The 15,745-nt window shown below is 40.4% G+C and overlaps 1 protein-coding gene across 4 annotated transcripts in view; it reads right to left on the reverse strand.

Moving 5' to 3' along the window:
* Nucleotides 1–15,745, reverse strand: part of DDX3X (DEAD-box helicase 3 X-linked) — a 25,299-nt gene that overhangs the window by 8,990 nt on the left and 564 nt on the right. Inside the window, exons 2-10 of one of the 4 annotated variants that reach the window (XM_006015644.3) lie at nt 14,096–14,153; nt 12,732–12,782; nt 10,847–10,912; nt 6,423–6,557; nt 4,186–4,306; nt 2,860–3,009; nt 2,672–2,771; nt 1,238–1,373; nt 556–641 (exon numbers count right to left, since the gene is read on the reverse strand). In XM_006015644.3, coding sequence (XP_006015706.2) covers nt 556–641; nt 1,238–1,373; nt 2,672–2,771; nt 2,860–3,009; nt 4,186–4,306; nt 6,423–6,557; nt 10,847–10,912; nt 12,732–12,782; nt 14,096–14,153 — 903 coding nt within the window. The remainder of the gene's footprint in view (nt 1–555; nt 642–1,237; nt 1,374–2,671; nt 2,772–2,859; nt 3,010–4,185; nt 4,307–6,422; nt 6,558–10,846; nt 10,913–12,731; nt 12,783–14,095; nt 14,154–15,745) is intronic. The other 3 variants (XM_014520573.2, XM_006015643.3, XM_014520578.2) reach the window with 3 other exon arrangements.

Here is a 15,745-nt window from a genome sequence, read left to right on the forward strand (position 1 = left end):
GGGGGGGGGGGGGAAGAGACAGACATCCTATGGGGTTACTAACCAAAAGCCACATCAGTTAAATTTAAAATTTGGATTTCAAGTAGTTTGTTTTAGAATTTTTGCTACCAGATCCTGACAGTTACTGAGAATGGAACAGTACTACGGAGCAAGTGCAATGTTTAAAATCAGGGCCGTCACACGTTAGAAATATTTTGCAATTAACTGGTTAATCATGCCAGCTACACATGCAAATTATCACATCATCAGAAGTGATTAGAGCTGTAGAAAGAGCTAACTAGCTATAAAATTAGTGCTTGAAAAACGTGTAAACGCAAAGCTGGATAGAAACCAGCTATAAATCTGAATGTGTGTAGCAGGGCCCTCAGATCAACTACTAGTCTGCCCATTAAACTATTTACTAATGGGATTAAAGTACTGATGCAGGCTAACAGTTTCAAAGTGATGATTGCTTTAGATTAAAATATTAAATTATAAGCATCAAAGAACAGCAGGCAGGAACAGTATTTTTAATGTGCTGCGCTTGCAATTCAAGTTCTAAAACTACATATTTACCTTCATAGCCCTCAGAGCATCACCTGGGCCATCTGTATAGATCTGACTCAATATTGGCAGAAGAAATGCAGCTGTTTTCCCAGACCCTATTAAGGTAAAACATTAAGTTATCCTTGAGAACAGGTCCAAAGTCAACACTACTAGTACACTGGTCATCTGCAATACCATATCTATAGTATTCCACAGAAGCTTTGCTATCAAACCAAAAGCAATTTTTTTTTTATTAACAAGAAATGCACTATTCTTATTTCACCCACATCCCAGTAATACTGATCCTGCTAGCGCAAAAAAAACAAAACAAAACACTAAGGCCTGAGTAATTCCTAGCCCAGAACCTGACAATTTCTTTAGTTGAAAGCTACAGTGTAATTCAGATTTAGTATACAAAAAAGTGTAGTATTAACAGAAGGCCATCACAACTGCCCCTCAAGAAGAGACTTGGTTACTCAATCCACAATCTTGCTCTGTGTACTAGTCTTATACTCAGAAGCTACTAATCTGGAGCTTCCAATACAAAAAAAAAAAACCAAAACAAAAAAAGCCCACTTTCTAGAGAACTACATATTCATACAAGTCATAAAAATATTGCTAAAAAGGAAACTATTACTTATTTGTCACTTGAAGATTTATCATTTCCCCACCTGCTTCCCAACGGGAACTGAAAACCTAGTTACAAACATACCTGTCTGGGCACATGCCATCAAATCTCTCTTTTCTTTGATAATAGGTATAGCATGTTTCTGGACTGGAGTGGGACGGGTGTATCGAGTAAGCTCAATGTTTCCCATGATGATCTCTCCCATGTCAACATCACTGAACTGTAAGATTATGAAAAAGGTTGCAATGAGTAACTTGCAAGAATGCCTGATCCGTTCTGTTTGGGAATTCAGATATGCTCGCTTTATGTAAGAAGCCAGGTTTAATGCCAGAACAGTTAGCTTTTTCTTGGTTAGCAATACTGAAGATTTAAAAGATGGCTACAGTGTGATAATTCCAAGCAAAGTTGTTTGCTATAAGCTGCTTGCTTGCTGTAAGCCAAGGTGTTAAATTTGACCATAAAGGATGCATCCAGATGAGTACGTTTGCAGCATGGAATCAAAATTAGATACTGGGAAATCCCAGCACCCTGGGGCCCAGCATCCCCTACCTCACCTGAGGCAGTTTGCCCTGCACCAGAGTGCACATGCAGGAGCCTTCCCAGGGGACAATTAGCAGTGGTGCAATTGTACTACTGCTATTTGTCCCGAGGGAATTGCATGTGTGCACTTGTCTGGACGTGCCCAAAAAAAGCAAAGAGACTGGCAGTCTCATCCCAGCTGAGGGACCTCAGACCCTTAAAAAGGAAAGGAAATAGAAACAAAAACAGAATAAGGAATACCCAGTAATTAAGGGAAATAGTACATACGGGAAAGGATATTGAAATAGACTTCTCCCCCAAATAAGGGGGGGGGGTGCAGGGGAAGAAGAGGGATGGGAAAAGTTGGAGCATGGGGAAAAATAGACGGAAAGATATTGTTAAACAAAAAAAACCACACACAACCCAAAACAGTAAAGATGCTGTTAAATCTGTACTAGGTCACAGAAGTATTTGGCAGAAAGGAAAAGGGAAAAAAAAAAAGAAAAGGAAAAAGAGGTAGACTGTTCTCTCTCCCACTGGTGGATTAATATCTTCTTTGTGACCTTTTTTATTTGCCATCATCTTGTACAGATGAGTTATTTGAACACCAGTATTTGGTGCAGCAGGGAATACCTGGCTACTGTCCAAGATACTGTGCCGCCGCCACCACCACCACCACTCAGCCCTCCCCTTACTCTTAGAGTCACTGCAGGGAGCCTCAAGCCTGCTGAAAACCCATGCCCTTAACTCCCTTCTAGTACCCTTGACTTGCTTGGGCAGTGCCCAGGGATTCTCTGCTCTACCTCACCAACGTATCATTGGACTAGAGCTCTCCACTCTACTGAAGCATTGTATTCTTTATGCACCAAAAAGCTGGATATAGTAATGGTTACTAATGTCTTGAGACACCAATTCATTGGAGTTCCACCTGAAAAAGAGTGCATTCATGTAACACTGAGGAAACAGATGAAGTAGTAGACTCTTTAAAAAAAAGCTTACACTCTCAATATGTGGAGGACAGTTGTTGCCTGTTGCTTCAACAGGAATGTCATCATATTTCTCAAAGTTAATACCAGTATTGCCTCCGGAGAAGAGTTCTCTAGAATAGCAGAAAGTAAGTGTCATACAATACCCATGTCATCCAACTGGCAGAGAGTGACAGCTTTTAAAGGAACCCAAATACTCACTGTTCTAGACGTTCACTTGGTGCAAGTGGTTTTGACCAGTCATCTTCATCAGATTTATCAGACCAGCGTGACCCACCTCCAAATCCACGGTCAGATCTGCCACCAAAACCACTCCTATCATAGTCACCACCTCTTCCACGGTCCTCATATCTAGACAAAAGCAAGAATACTTAGCAGCCATGCTCCACAAAACATGGCTTATCTGTCTGACATGCAACACATAGCCCTAACATGTAGTCATACCAATTTAAAAAAAAAAAAAGAGAAAGGATCTCCCTACTCCTTGGGCCTTTATTATAAAAGGTGTATCAAAACACAAAAGTGGCTGAGTTTAGGCGAGCGCAGAAGAAAAATATACTTAGCAGCTCAGTATTCTCACTACTGTGTTAGTTGAGAGACTATTGTACATTTTTAGATACCAAGTCCACTAATAAAGTTGAAAAACATATTTTGCCTTGAGAATGGCAATTCAAAGTTTAGTCTGTTTTTCTGCTCCTTTTTATGAGAGGTTGGAATTTCAGAATTATAAAAGAATGAATGCCTATTCTAGGAAGGTGAGAGTTTTGTAAAGGGGGGGGGGCAATTAAAGAAAATCATGCAGCTTTCATGCCATCTGAATGCCTTCCGTGTACAGATTAATGTTCAAGTTCAGCTTGCTCCTATATTTTACTCAAGTGCTCATACAAATGGAATTGTCGAGCTTCAATACACTTCTCTTTGTTATGCTTTTCACAAAGAGGGAATCTTACCTGTATAACAGACTTGGAATAAAAAGGTGTGGAAAAACAGTCCTTACCTGGATTGCGTTTAGTTATAGATCTGGCAACCCACATTTGAGAAAAATCAGGATACAGGACTAACGCCAGCTTTATTTGTCGAAAAAGGTCACTCGCCACATTTGTGCATACAAGGAATAAAGGTGTTTAAAACTGATCAAGTTAGGCAGAGAACCTGCAAGAATCTTACCCAATTGTTTTATTAAATTAATTTTATGTTCAACTTCGCTTTGAAACCAAGCATTTGCTCCCAACAGCTAGTCTTAAGTAGCTTGTTTGTAATAGAAAACAGCCATGTCTAACACCATGTGAGATTTAAAAATCACCACCTGCAATGTCAACAAGCTAAAGGAATTTTGCTGAAGTTGTTTACACAGGCATGCTTCCCACACCAAATGTATTTTTCTACCATGCTTCTCATTCTACCACCTCACTCCCAAAGCTAACTATACAAGCCCTGCTTGCTAAAATGTCAAAACTGAGCTCTAGTTCAATACAGGCATTGCTAAAGGAGGTAGCTTTTACTGCACTGATCAATAAAACTGCTTACCTTCCTCCCCTTGACTCACTTCCACGGTCAAAGAAGCTTGATTTTGCTCCACGATCACTTCGACCACCAAAGCTGCTGTATGCATCCTTGTCTCTACTGGAACTCCACCCACTGTCATACCCTGAACAAATAAAATGAAAACTGTTACTCCTGAATAGCAGCACTTACAGAGCCCTACAAAAAAAACCCATAAGGGTTTAACCACCAAGCAAGGGACATTCAGTTGAATCCTCACCATATGGTTGGGAGGCGAGAAGCCTTTCAAAAGAGCTTCAAGAATGCACCCCTTACCACAAGGGTATTTAACAACCCTTGACACATTTTAGATACAAGACAAAGTTGTATATGTGAAACTATGTATTTGAATTTGCTTGCTGCAGAATTAAAAGTAGGTCATAAAAAGGTTTTTTAAACAAGTTGAACTCTAAAACAGAATCAAGATTCTTACTGGTTTTCACGTGCATGAAACAAGAACTCACCAGAATATGGTTTGTGTGCGCATCAGTTTTGAAGTGGTCTTGGTGGAGTCTCATTTAAAACAAGCTTGTTATTTGACTAATAAATCATGGCTCGCTCCTGCTTTTGGAAAGTAAGGTCCACAGAAACTTCACTTCAGTTTCCCAACCAGGGCTGCATGGCAGGCAGTCAGGGGCAGATGAATATTAAATTTTCTGAATTTTTTTTAGGGACCCCATGGGCTGGATAGAATGGCCTGATGGTCTGCATCCAGCCCATGGGCCACATTCTGCCCACCCCTGTATTAGGCTTTGGTGAGAAGCTATGAATCTGACTCCACAAATACCACATTACTTGCTCTTGGTTTGCAAAGAAATTACAAATCAAACACAAGTTTGCTCCATAACCCACCCTGAAGTACAAACACCAAGATGCATTTTCCTTCTTTGCAGAATTTTGAGCTCCCAAAACTTGTAGGCTGCTGAATGGAAGAATGCACTCTCACCCCACAGAGTAACCTTTGGGAACTATTAGGCACAGTTATATATGAAGTTTGAAACTGAAGTGCCAAAATGCCTCTGCACAACGAGTTCCAAACATGACAAGTGTTTTGGAACAGCGCCCCTTGCCTCTGCTAAAAAGCATCTTAACCACCTCAGGCCATGTAGTGGATGTAAATTGAAGCCTGTTTCCCTAGACTTTACTCACTGAAAACAGATAGAAAGAGAAGCTAACTCCTGTTATGGGGGAGGGAGGAGGGCAGAAAACCACCCCTCAATTTTTTCCCCTTCAAATCTGGGACCACATATAGCTTTCATGTTGCAAATACAGAATCACTGCAAGTCCAGGCCAGTTGTCAGAAAACCTTAACCTGGTAGGGGGTGGTTGTTATATGTAAAAGGTACATATGAAATCAGAAGAAAAACAAATTTCACTCAGTCTTTCCTTAAGTTTGAAAAGACTTTAAGACTATTTCTAATAATGTTATTTGTATCCTGTTCAGAAAGCCTAAGTTAAGAGACTGCCAAAAAAAATGGGGATGAAGTGACCACACTAAAATGTAGGCCAATAACTTAATAAGATATTGAACAAAATGCTGCATGTACTGGAAACCACTGTACACCTACCAGGTGAGAATGAGTAGGTTGTTGTATAGAGCATCTTCATGTACACTGCAAGTTAGTTTGGAAAATTTTCAAGAAAACTTAAAAACAAGACTGGTCTTGTGGTTAAAGAACTGGATTAAGACCAAGATGCATTTCAACTCCCTAATCCATCCTGGATTTCCTTTGTGACCTGAACCAGGGCACCAATTTCAGATCAGGATCCGCAGCAGAGATACTCGCACATTCCTTCTCAGCTAGATAGTAAACTCTTCAAGGTGGGCACCTTCTTACATCAGCAGCTTGCAAAAAGGGAGCCCCAATCTCATTCAAAAGGCCTGTAGGCCTCATGAAATATAGCTGGATACAAAAGACACACACAAACAAGCCACCCCACCACCCACACCTTATCTTTTAATTACTAGGATAAAAGTAAGCAGTGCATCTGGCACCGCTCTAAAAAAAAAGTACGAGTTCAACTTTAGAAGCTACCAGCTTTCATGCCGAATTCTCAGCATATCTGTTGGCATTAAACACCAAGTGAAATTTTTGGGAGGCAGGTGATTAATTTATGTATTCCAGCAGAACAGTCTCCACACCAAGTATGAAAGGGTGCTGTTGGCTGAAAGATGACAGGTTTTTTCTCCCCCTCTATTTTTGAATGCCCCCCACGCCCACCTCTGTCATCACGTCCAGATCCTCCTCTAGATCCAAACCCACAGCGATCACGGTCATAGCCATTCATCCGGCTGTCTCGGGCATAGCCATTCATATAGCCATTACCTCCACGACCAGAGTCCCAGCTGGGGGAATCTTTGGCAGAGAATAAAAATGAGACAATTAAAGGGAAAATGCTCATACTTGAGTAGTTTTTGCAAGCTCTATAGCAGCAAACCAGAGCCGGTATGACTTTCACTGCCAGGTGGAAAGCAGCTGAGGCAAGAGAGAATCCTGAGAGAGAAAAAGAGAAAAAAAGAGAAAGAAAGACAGAGGCGCCCTTTTTAGGGACCTTTAATTAGCCAGGGCTAAATAGCACAAACTAGGCAGGATTCTTTGCGAGGATAATAAATCGCTTCAGGCTGAAAAATTCTTCACCATTACCTCTTCGGAAGGAAAGGAAAAGAAATCCTAAGTTCCGCAGAAGCCAAATTCTGCTAGACTCCAATCCGTCAAAGACTCCTTTGAAAACTACTTTTATTAGCAGGGTGAAGTTAGTAAACCCAAGCAGACAGTAAGAGTAGCCTGTGCACTAGGCTCATTGCCATGCTTAAAGTCACTGAAGCCTGCTACAAGAACAAGGATAGTCATGAAACAACTCCAACAATACTTTGGTGAAGCTTTTTTTTTTTTTTTTGGGGGGGGGGGGGGGGACGGGGGTTTAAGAGTGAAAGGGAGCAGAAAAGATAACACGTGAATTAAAAAAAGTTAAGCAAGCCAAGCTAAATAGATTTAAAAAAAAAAAAAAAAAAAAAGTCAGGAAGGGCTGGACTTTGGTCTTCAAGTGAGAAGAAAATAAAAACTTTAGACTATGTTATCCTCTGCCTAGGCCAGAGCCTCAGGTGATAGCCAACTCATAATAGCAAGGTAGTACTGGCAAAGAATTTAGAATAAAGATTGATTTTTATAAAGAACGGAAGTTATTAATGCCTGCATCCAAAACAAGGTAACTATTGCAAAACTGGGATGGCATTAGTTAGTATGCTGTTAAGATTCCCTTTCCTAAAGTAGAAAGAATCAATGAAGTGTGAAGATTGACATGACAGATGCCATACAGGGAGCAACTGATGAATCAGACAAAGCAGACAGGTTTAAGTTCAAAAGCAGGGGTAGGCACCCCCAGCACAGGTGCCAGAAAGTGGAGTGAAAAGGCATTTTTCTTGGCACATGTGCCTCACAGCACAGACAGCGAGTAAGGGGCTGGGCTGCCACAACAAGGATCAGGCCCCTTGCAGCTCCCCTTGCTGCCTGCCCCCAACATCTTACAAGTTGAGGGTGTGGGTCTTTTTGACACACTGCCAAAAAACAGTCAGCCTGTTTTAAAGCAACTGCACAAGTAGCAGCAGTTAAAGCCACCGCATCACACTTGGTCTAAACAAAGCCACACTAAGTATGCAAGCACTCCAGACAAACATCCAAAGACTGCCTGTAGGTTAGGTTATAGCAGTCCGAATTCTTAAACAGGAGCTACTGGTGGACTGGTGTAACAAAACAGCAGCAGTTGAACTTTTATAACTGGCAGCAACCAGGACAGTATAAACCATGCTACTACAAAAAAGAATTAGATGATTAAGCAGGGAGATGATAGAGGAACTTTTTTTCCTCATTATCATCGTTTTCTTCTAAATCTAGTATCATCTGTACTCATGCACACAGCCAAGTTATGGCTACATACACCTGCCTTTGCTTGATCAAATACAATTCATGACTGCATTGATATTTAAACCTGAAGTCACACTGAAATATCTTAGTGCAGTTCAAACCTTAATGCAAAAGAATTACAATTTTTAAATTTTACTTCAAAGGGGAAAAAAAAAGTTTCTATATGAGGAGTTACCTGACCAAACAATTTTTGCAGACTGACATCCAGCTAGTCACGATTTTTTTTTTTTTTTTTTACTTACACACACTTAGTACTGATATACATACCATCAACCACTTTGTTTTAACATTAAACAAAGTATTTGCCCAAAGACTATTAGTTTTTGGCCCAATAATTTGGCTACTTTAATTGTTTGACATTTTAAAGGATGAAAAGCAGAGAAGCTTCAGGAAATCATCTGTAGAGTACCACACTGTATTAGTTTTTAATATTAGGCAAATTGAAGTCTACAAAGTAGAAAGCAAAAAGCTGGAATGATCAAGTAGCCGGCTATATTGACCTAAAAAGCACCAGGTCAATTGCCTTCATACTTTTAGAAGAAATAGATTAGTATAAACATGGGACAAATTAAACTAAATTACTACTATAAATAACTCTCATTTTCTCATCTCTAGTAGGTAGTGTGCAGTATTTAAGCTACAGACTTGCTCCTAGGTAAGTACAATTTTAGAAAATAAGAACCCTATTTTAACAGCTGAAGTGCTGACCTAACTCCATCTTTGAGTTCAGAATGTCTTTGTAAACTGCACAGACATCCAAGGATTAGGTTCTTCCTTAAGCACTCTGCCCCTCACTATGAAAGTTTATAGCTAGATATGCAAGAGACTTATACAGGGGTCCTTAAAATTCACCTTAAATTTCATATAAATGCTTTACTTATTCTAAGCTAATCCAAACTAGTCCCATCGCTATGTAGCACAGCTCATGGGATACCAAGTTTAGTCAGCTATACGAAACCCCAAAACTAGACCACTCTGCCTACCACCAGCCAACTCTACAGGAAGCCACTGCTGAAGGTAATTATGTGATATACATGACAAAAGCTCGAGTTCCTTTAGTTTAAAAAACTGCTATTAATAAAGCCCTAAACGCTACAGATTAGTTGCCTAGCTGACATTTTCCTTAATAAAAGAACTACTGTACAGAGAAAATCCACAATAGTATGATTTTTGAACAAGGCAGCCCTAATGTTCTGGAAAAAAACAAAACCAAACCAATTCATTCACACAAATGATTTAGGAGTCTTACCTTTATACCAAGCAGCAATACCAGGCCATGAACTGTGCTCGTCAGAAAGACTGAGGCACACTTGGGTACCAACAAGTTATTAACACATGCCTGTCAAAAACTATTACATGTGAAACTCCACTTAGACTATCCTTAATAATGGAATCTTAAGCCACACAATAGATAGTACACCCTCCAGAACAATGCCAATGAAGCCAGCCAGGAAGTTAAAAGTGTAAACAAAGCATATCTAAACACTGTTAGTGACATCATTGATATAGATTATACATCAAACTATAAAACTGTTTAAAAGTCACTGTACTGAACTGGAATAACAGTTTTCATGTAGGTAGAAGTATTCCCTGTTGTAGAGCCATAAAAACTCCAGCGACATATCAGAGTCAAAGCCAAAAAGTTTAAAGAAAAAAGCCTTAACAAATATGATGCTAGGAATACACTACAGCTTCTTTCAGCAGGAAGCATAGTTTAACTTAGTGACTGAAGTGTTTGAGGTAAGGAAGATTGTGTGCGTCTGGTCCACCTATATCCAAAGTATGAAAAACAATTTCTACAAAGGAAATAAATGCCATTGGTTAAGGTCTTTTGGCTTCCCATCCTTATCAGAAGGAGACAAGCAAGATTAAGTGACAAGAGAATACTTTTGTTTATCTGGAAGGGGTGTCAAGACAAACTCTCTCCTTTCATCAGGCAAACACCCTTTAATCAGTCATAGTTCCAAGGCAGGTACAAGTTAGGACACCTGTGCTTTAGGTTTAACCCAGTTAGGTTAATGAATGATCAAATACATTAACCCAATTGGATTAAATTAAAAGCAGGTGTCCTAATCTGTATTTGCCTTGGAACTAAGCTGCTTTCCCCAACCTAATAAAGGGTGCTTGATACCTCAAGAAGCTTGTCTGACACCTGCCAAAAAGAAATTAACTCAAGTTCTCTCTCTTCAGGAATCTCATCTACCTCATACCCCTGGACCATCACAGCTACAAACAAATCAAGAAATTAATTTATTACAAGTTAAACACTACATGAAGTAAGTCCCAAAAAGTGTTTCCCATGCTTCCCATTTTAGAGTCATCTTGGGCTACCATGCTTTGATTCACTTCAAGTTCAGAATTAGCTGACTCCTCTGCTCAAATTACCTTCAGTTAAAGCAACTGTTTACTGACTTTGAAGTAAGATGGTCTCTTTGAAAACACTTAATGTGCCCATATTGGAAACTAGTTTTCTATCCAATCCTATGCCCTTGCATCTTAAGTACAACATGCATCTTTTCTAAACAAAAGCTGCCTGCCTTCCAAGACAGACATGAAAACTGTATGACTTGTTAGAAGTGTGAAGTCAACTGCTGCGCTTCAGCCTTCCATAAAGTGGAACAGTGGCATGCTTGTACCCTGTCAGTTGTAGGTTTTTCCTTGAGCCCACAAGTCATGGTATCCAACTGCCACAAGCAGCGACAGTGGTATTCAGTATAAGTTACCTTGCATGGAAGGTGAAGTGTCAGCAGCAGATGAACAGAAGCCAGAGGCCCCTGGGCTCCAGCTTCCTGTATGTGAAAAAAAAGTCGGTAAATGTTAGATCTGCCTTCTTGGACCTGGCCTGCCCTCTCGTTACCTACATGCAAGACTCCTCACATTTATACTTGAGGAGATTAAAACCCTTTTCTCCCCAGGGACGCAGCTGCAAGACACTACATTTCCTAGCACATACAACATAAAAATAAGTTAGCCTGCATAAAATATGGCTTTAGGCCATGGTCACAAGAGAAAAAGGTCCTTTTTAAATACACGTTAAGAAAATGCTACAGAAGAATGGAATGCATCTGCTTCTTGTGAGAGTTTTAATCCTAAATTTTCAAGGACTTGAAAAAAAAGTATGCTGGTTCTGGCTGCACTTCAAACCTAGCACTTCTGGAACCAATTAGGATAGAGTCAAAATAGCATCCATTTCAGCAATCCCCCCCAAAATGATTTGACAGCCAGTGTCCCAATTGCTTAGAATACATTTCCAACTAGACACATTCAAGTAAAAATCAATACACAAATGTAAGGGGGGAAGTAAGAAGAAAATTCACCATGTTCTCTAAAGTTTGGTTGCCAAGTTGAGTGGGTCACTAAACAGTCTTAAACTTGACTTCTGACTGGCTTAAAAAAAAAGATGCTGTCCTGTTTAAGTGAGGATCTTGTAAAATTTTAAATATGCCGAGTTACTTAATACACATTAGTGCTTTCTGCAACCTCAGCTTACTTTTGTTGGACAAACACTCACTATGCAAGTCTCACATTAGTCAGACCTCTTTCCAAGCCCACTAGCTAAGGAAGTAAATTATACAGCTGATGGGTATTTCAATAATACCTATTTAGGATACTGCAGTTGCAGCTGTCCAGTTCTGAAGACTGGACTGTCCTATCTGATGAATAGTCGTCATTTTCTCCACTTATGCAATGCGTTATCATGCAAAGCAACCACTTAAGTAGGGATCGAATTGAAGGCCTTACCTCTTCCAGTGTCACTGGAAGGGAACAGATGGAAATGAAAACAGAAGGGATTCATCCGTGTCTTGAACTGACAGACATCACTTCCACTCCTAGTCAACCATCTACAGAACAGGCTAAAAAATGCTGAGCAGCAGCCCCTTACACACCCTTATGAGAGAAACTTAAATAATACATGTTCTTCTATGAATGCAGGAAGCTCAACACTGCTCCCAAAACAAAAGGAACAATCAAACCCTGCCCATTCAAAACCTTTCGAGTTCTGCAGAGCATTTTCTAGTGTAATTATCTGTATAAAAGACACTTCAGCTGTTCTTTGCTTCTTCTGTTCATTACTTTATCCAGCAAGTTATTTCTACCACCTTCCTTCCCCCCACCGAACAGACCCAACCTGCACACTTCTTGTTCAGAAGCTTAGTAACTGTAGGAATAAAACTGAAGTAGCTCTTGCAAGTCAAATACTAGGATGTTTAGGAAAACACACCCCTAGTGAAAATCAATACCATCAATTATCAAAATGAAACATTGTTTTAAGAGCCCATCTTGCTTCAAAAATAATCAACTGTTCACTGGCATACAACTCAGAAGCTGAAGTCAGATGAAAACAAGATACTACAGGCAGTACTGTTAAGACTCTTGCCTTGTTTAAGCTGCACTGGTAAGCCAAACAACAAGGTCAAGTTTAGAGTTTAAGTGCGTGATGCAGCCAATGGAAGCAGAAGGAAAGTTACAGAACTCACACCATTTAAAGTCCCGTGAACCAGAAACAAACATCTTGTATTAATTCAAGATATTTCAGAATAACAGATGTTACTCTGTAACCGAGAACAGCTGCATGTTAACTAAAGTTACCAAACTAATGAAACATACCCTGTTTTGAAGCTTCTCTGTTCCGCAAGTGAGGAGGAATGTAGCGACCTTCTAAAAGAAAAAGAGCAAAAGACACTAGTTAAGTTTCATCAGAACTAGTACAACCATTTAGTGAAGGTATCTGTTAAGATTAGTCTTCATAAAGACAATATTTAATTTAAGTAAGAGCAAGGCTGGCTCTAGGAAGGGAAAGGACTTGTGCAATACACCATCCTGGTATACACTTATTTGAAGTTTATAAAATTGAGGCTAAAATAGGTTAAGTTCTATGTATGCAGCCTGGGACAGGGTGCTAGGCATTTGTATGTGCACAAACAGACTCTTACAAAAAGACCACATTTGCATGGCCACTCTTCCCAGTACTAATATTCTAGTTCTACTTCAAATCAGTCATCCATATCCTTCTTCAGGACTTCCTGGTAAAGCACGAGTCTACCAATTGTAATGGGAACATAGCAACATCTTGTAAGTTGGGTCAAGACTCAAACCCATGAGCCATGCAAGCACAACAATGCTTTTTTTCCCTGCTGTAGAGAATCTCACTTATGCAGGGCTCATGAAGTAGCTCTGGAACAGAAAGAAATTCAACTTCCAAGGAATTTTCCATTTCTAGAGCAGTACTAATTTTAGACCTATTTTTTCTTTCTTGTTCCAAAGAAAAGGAGTACCAGCTATGCCAGTTTGAACAATATACCCAAGTTCCCTTAATTACAGTTATTGCAATGCAGGAATCTGACATTTGGCAACTTCCTCCTCCCTGGAGATAGCTACCAGAAGGATAATTTCAGACTGTTGAGGCCCACTACCGATATCTCAGTCTCATACTTCATTAACACCCCATCTATAACATTACATGAAATTTTATACATAAGATTTAAGTGAGGGTATGAACTGCAACTCAAGTAACTTTCCCTCAACAATGCTAAGTAGAAATCTTCTGAAGAATTCCAAAATGCTAATTTCTATAACAAGGAAAAATTCCCTTCAAGACATTATGCCTTATAAGCCCCTGCTTAGCCAAATCTCTCCTTCCAAGTCTGTGTGGTGAAACAGAACATAAGAATGTATCACAAGAACCACAAATGCCACATTAAAAAGTCAAGTAAGTGCTTGATTCAGTACAATCCCTTCCCCGCTCTTATGGACAGAAGAGAGCCCTATAAAAACTACCACCATTTGATGAAGTCCCACCCTTGCACAACTAAGTTACACCTCCCCCCCGCCCCAACTTCCACATTTAAAGGCATCAGTTTTAAAAACATTAAATCCCAAGAGTTGGCTGTCCCTCTCAAAGCTGTACAATATAAATGGTTTTCTAAGTGCTCGCCTATATCCAGGCATAAGGAAAACTTGCATATACTTACTGCTTGCTGTGCCTCCTCCACTCTGAGAGTCTGAGGAATTCAAGTCTAGACCAGCAAACTAAGGGAAAGAAGAAAATTGCTGCTTTACACATTAACATGTTGCATCATGCAATCATATGGTGGCATGAAAAACTGGGTTAATTATGAAAGCTTGACTGCCATTTGGAGTAATGTAAAGGTCTAGGTCTATCAAAACACATATACAGTAATGGCTGAAGTAGTAACCAAATTTCATACCACTTCACATCTCTCTGATGATTTAAAGCCCTTTGTGATGATTTAAAGTTTCCTTTGTAATGTGTCTCTGGGCTCAAAAGTGAATGTACACCACACACAACAGACTGCAATAAAGTAGCTGTTGTACTATCACCAAACAGATGATATTTAATCCATCAAGTCTCACACTATAATTCTACTCACAAGTTGCTAACAAATAGGTAGTCCAATAAACATGCTTGGTAGTCTGTGGAAGCGTTCCATTTAATTTAGTCTCTTCACAGTATTTTGTAATTAATTTTTTAAAAAAAATCAATACCCCAAATGTATGACTGTACAGCAACTGCTACTGTAATGCAAGACATGCAAAACAACTAGAAAGCCAACTGAAATCAAACCAGCTTGTGCAAGCAACTCAGCCAGGCTGCATTTAAGTATAGCATTGGGAGACACTCCTGCAGTGGTGTTTGGCTTAGAAGCTCTGCTCCCTTCTAACCAAGTCTCTTCACACACTGGTAAATTCAAAATCCCTAGTTCATATCAGCACCTCAAAAACAAAGGATGACTATGAGGCCTTCAACATTAAAATAGGATCATCTTATAGGATGAACTGAGTTTAATACTTGGAACATAGCTACCAATACAGGACACCAACTTGTAATTACCAAGAGACTGAAACTTGCAAAAATTCTTACTATTCAATTTTAATGGAGAATATCCTCTTCAAAAAAAAAAAAAAAAAATCTGCCACTTTAACAGATAAATAAAGGTTCCTCAGATTCAAAAACCTCTACCGTCATCCTGTACATGTTTAAGGGCTCCCCAAGACAGCAATTCATGAAAAACCATGTTTGCATCAGGCAGCACAGACAGATCTGTACCAACCCAGGGAATGGCAGGGAAGCTACTTGTTCTGAATGTGTGCATGTAACAAAGTAAATAGCTGCACATTACTCATTACAATGTCAATTCTGTCCAGCCAGCCTTACAGACACTCAGTAGTATTCAGCCGCTGCGGCATGTTTTGCAAAAAAGGCGCCCCCTATTTCAGGTCAGAGGGCCCAGCTAAGAACTAGCTACTCCAACCCAGCCCCCCTTAGCTCAATTTAAGGGCCCAGCACACCCCAAACCAAGCATCCTGGTTGCTGGCAGCTTGCCCAGTGACAGCAGCGAGGCACTGCACCTAAGGGCGGAGAAGGGAAGGAAGGGAGAGGGAGGGGAGAAGGGAGGTCCCGCGCAGCACCGCCAAGCAGGAGTGCTCCCGCGCGGCCCCCACTCCGTGCGCGCTGCGCTAATCCGGCAGCCGGCGACTGGCACGTGGCCCCCGGCAGCGGGAGACGCGACCCCTCCCTTCCCCGGGGGCGGGGCCCGGCCGCGGCTCCGCCCCGCGCAGGGAGGGAAGCGGGGGAAGGGAAAGACAAAATAATCACTGTT

The sequence above is a fragment of the Alligator sinensis genome, unplaced genomic scaffold (assembly GCF_000455745.1).
Source record: "Alligator sinensis unplaced genomic scaffold, ASM45574v1 scaffold243_1, whole genome shotgun sequence".
Classification (NCBI taxonomy): Eukaryota; Metazoa; Chordata; order Crocodylia; family Alligatoridae; genus Alligator; species Alligator sinensis.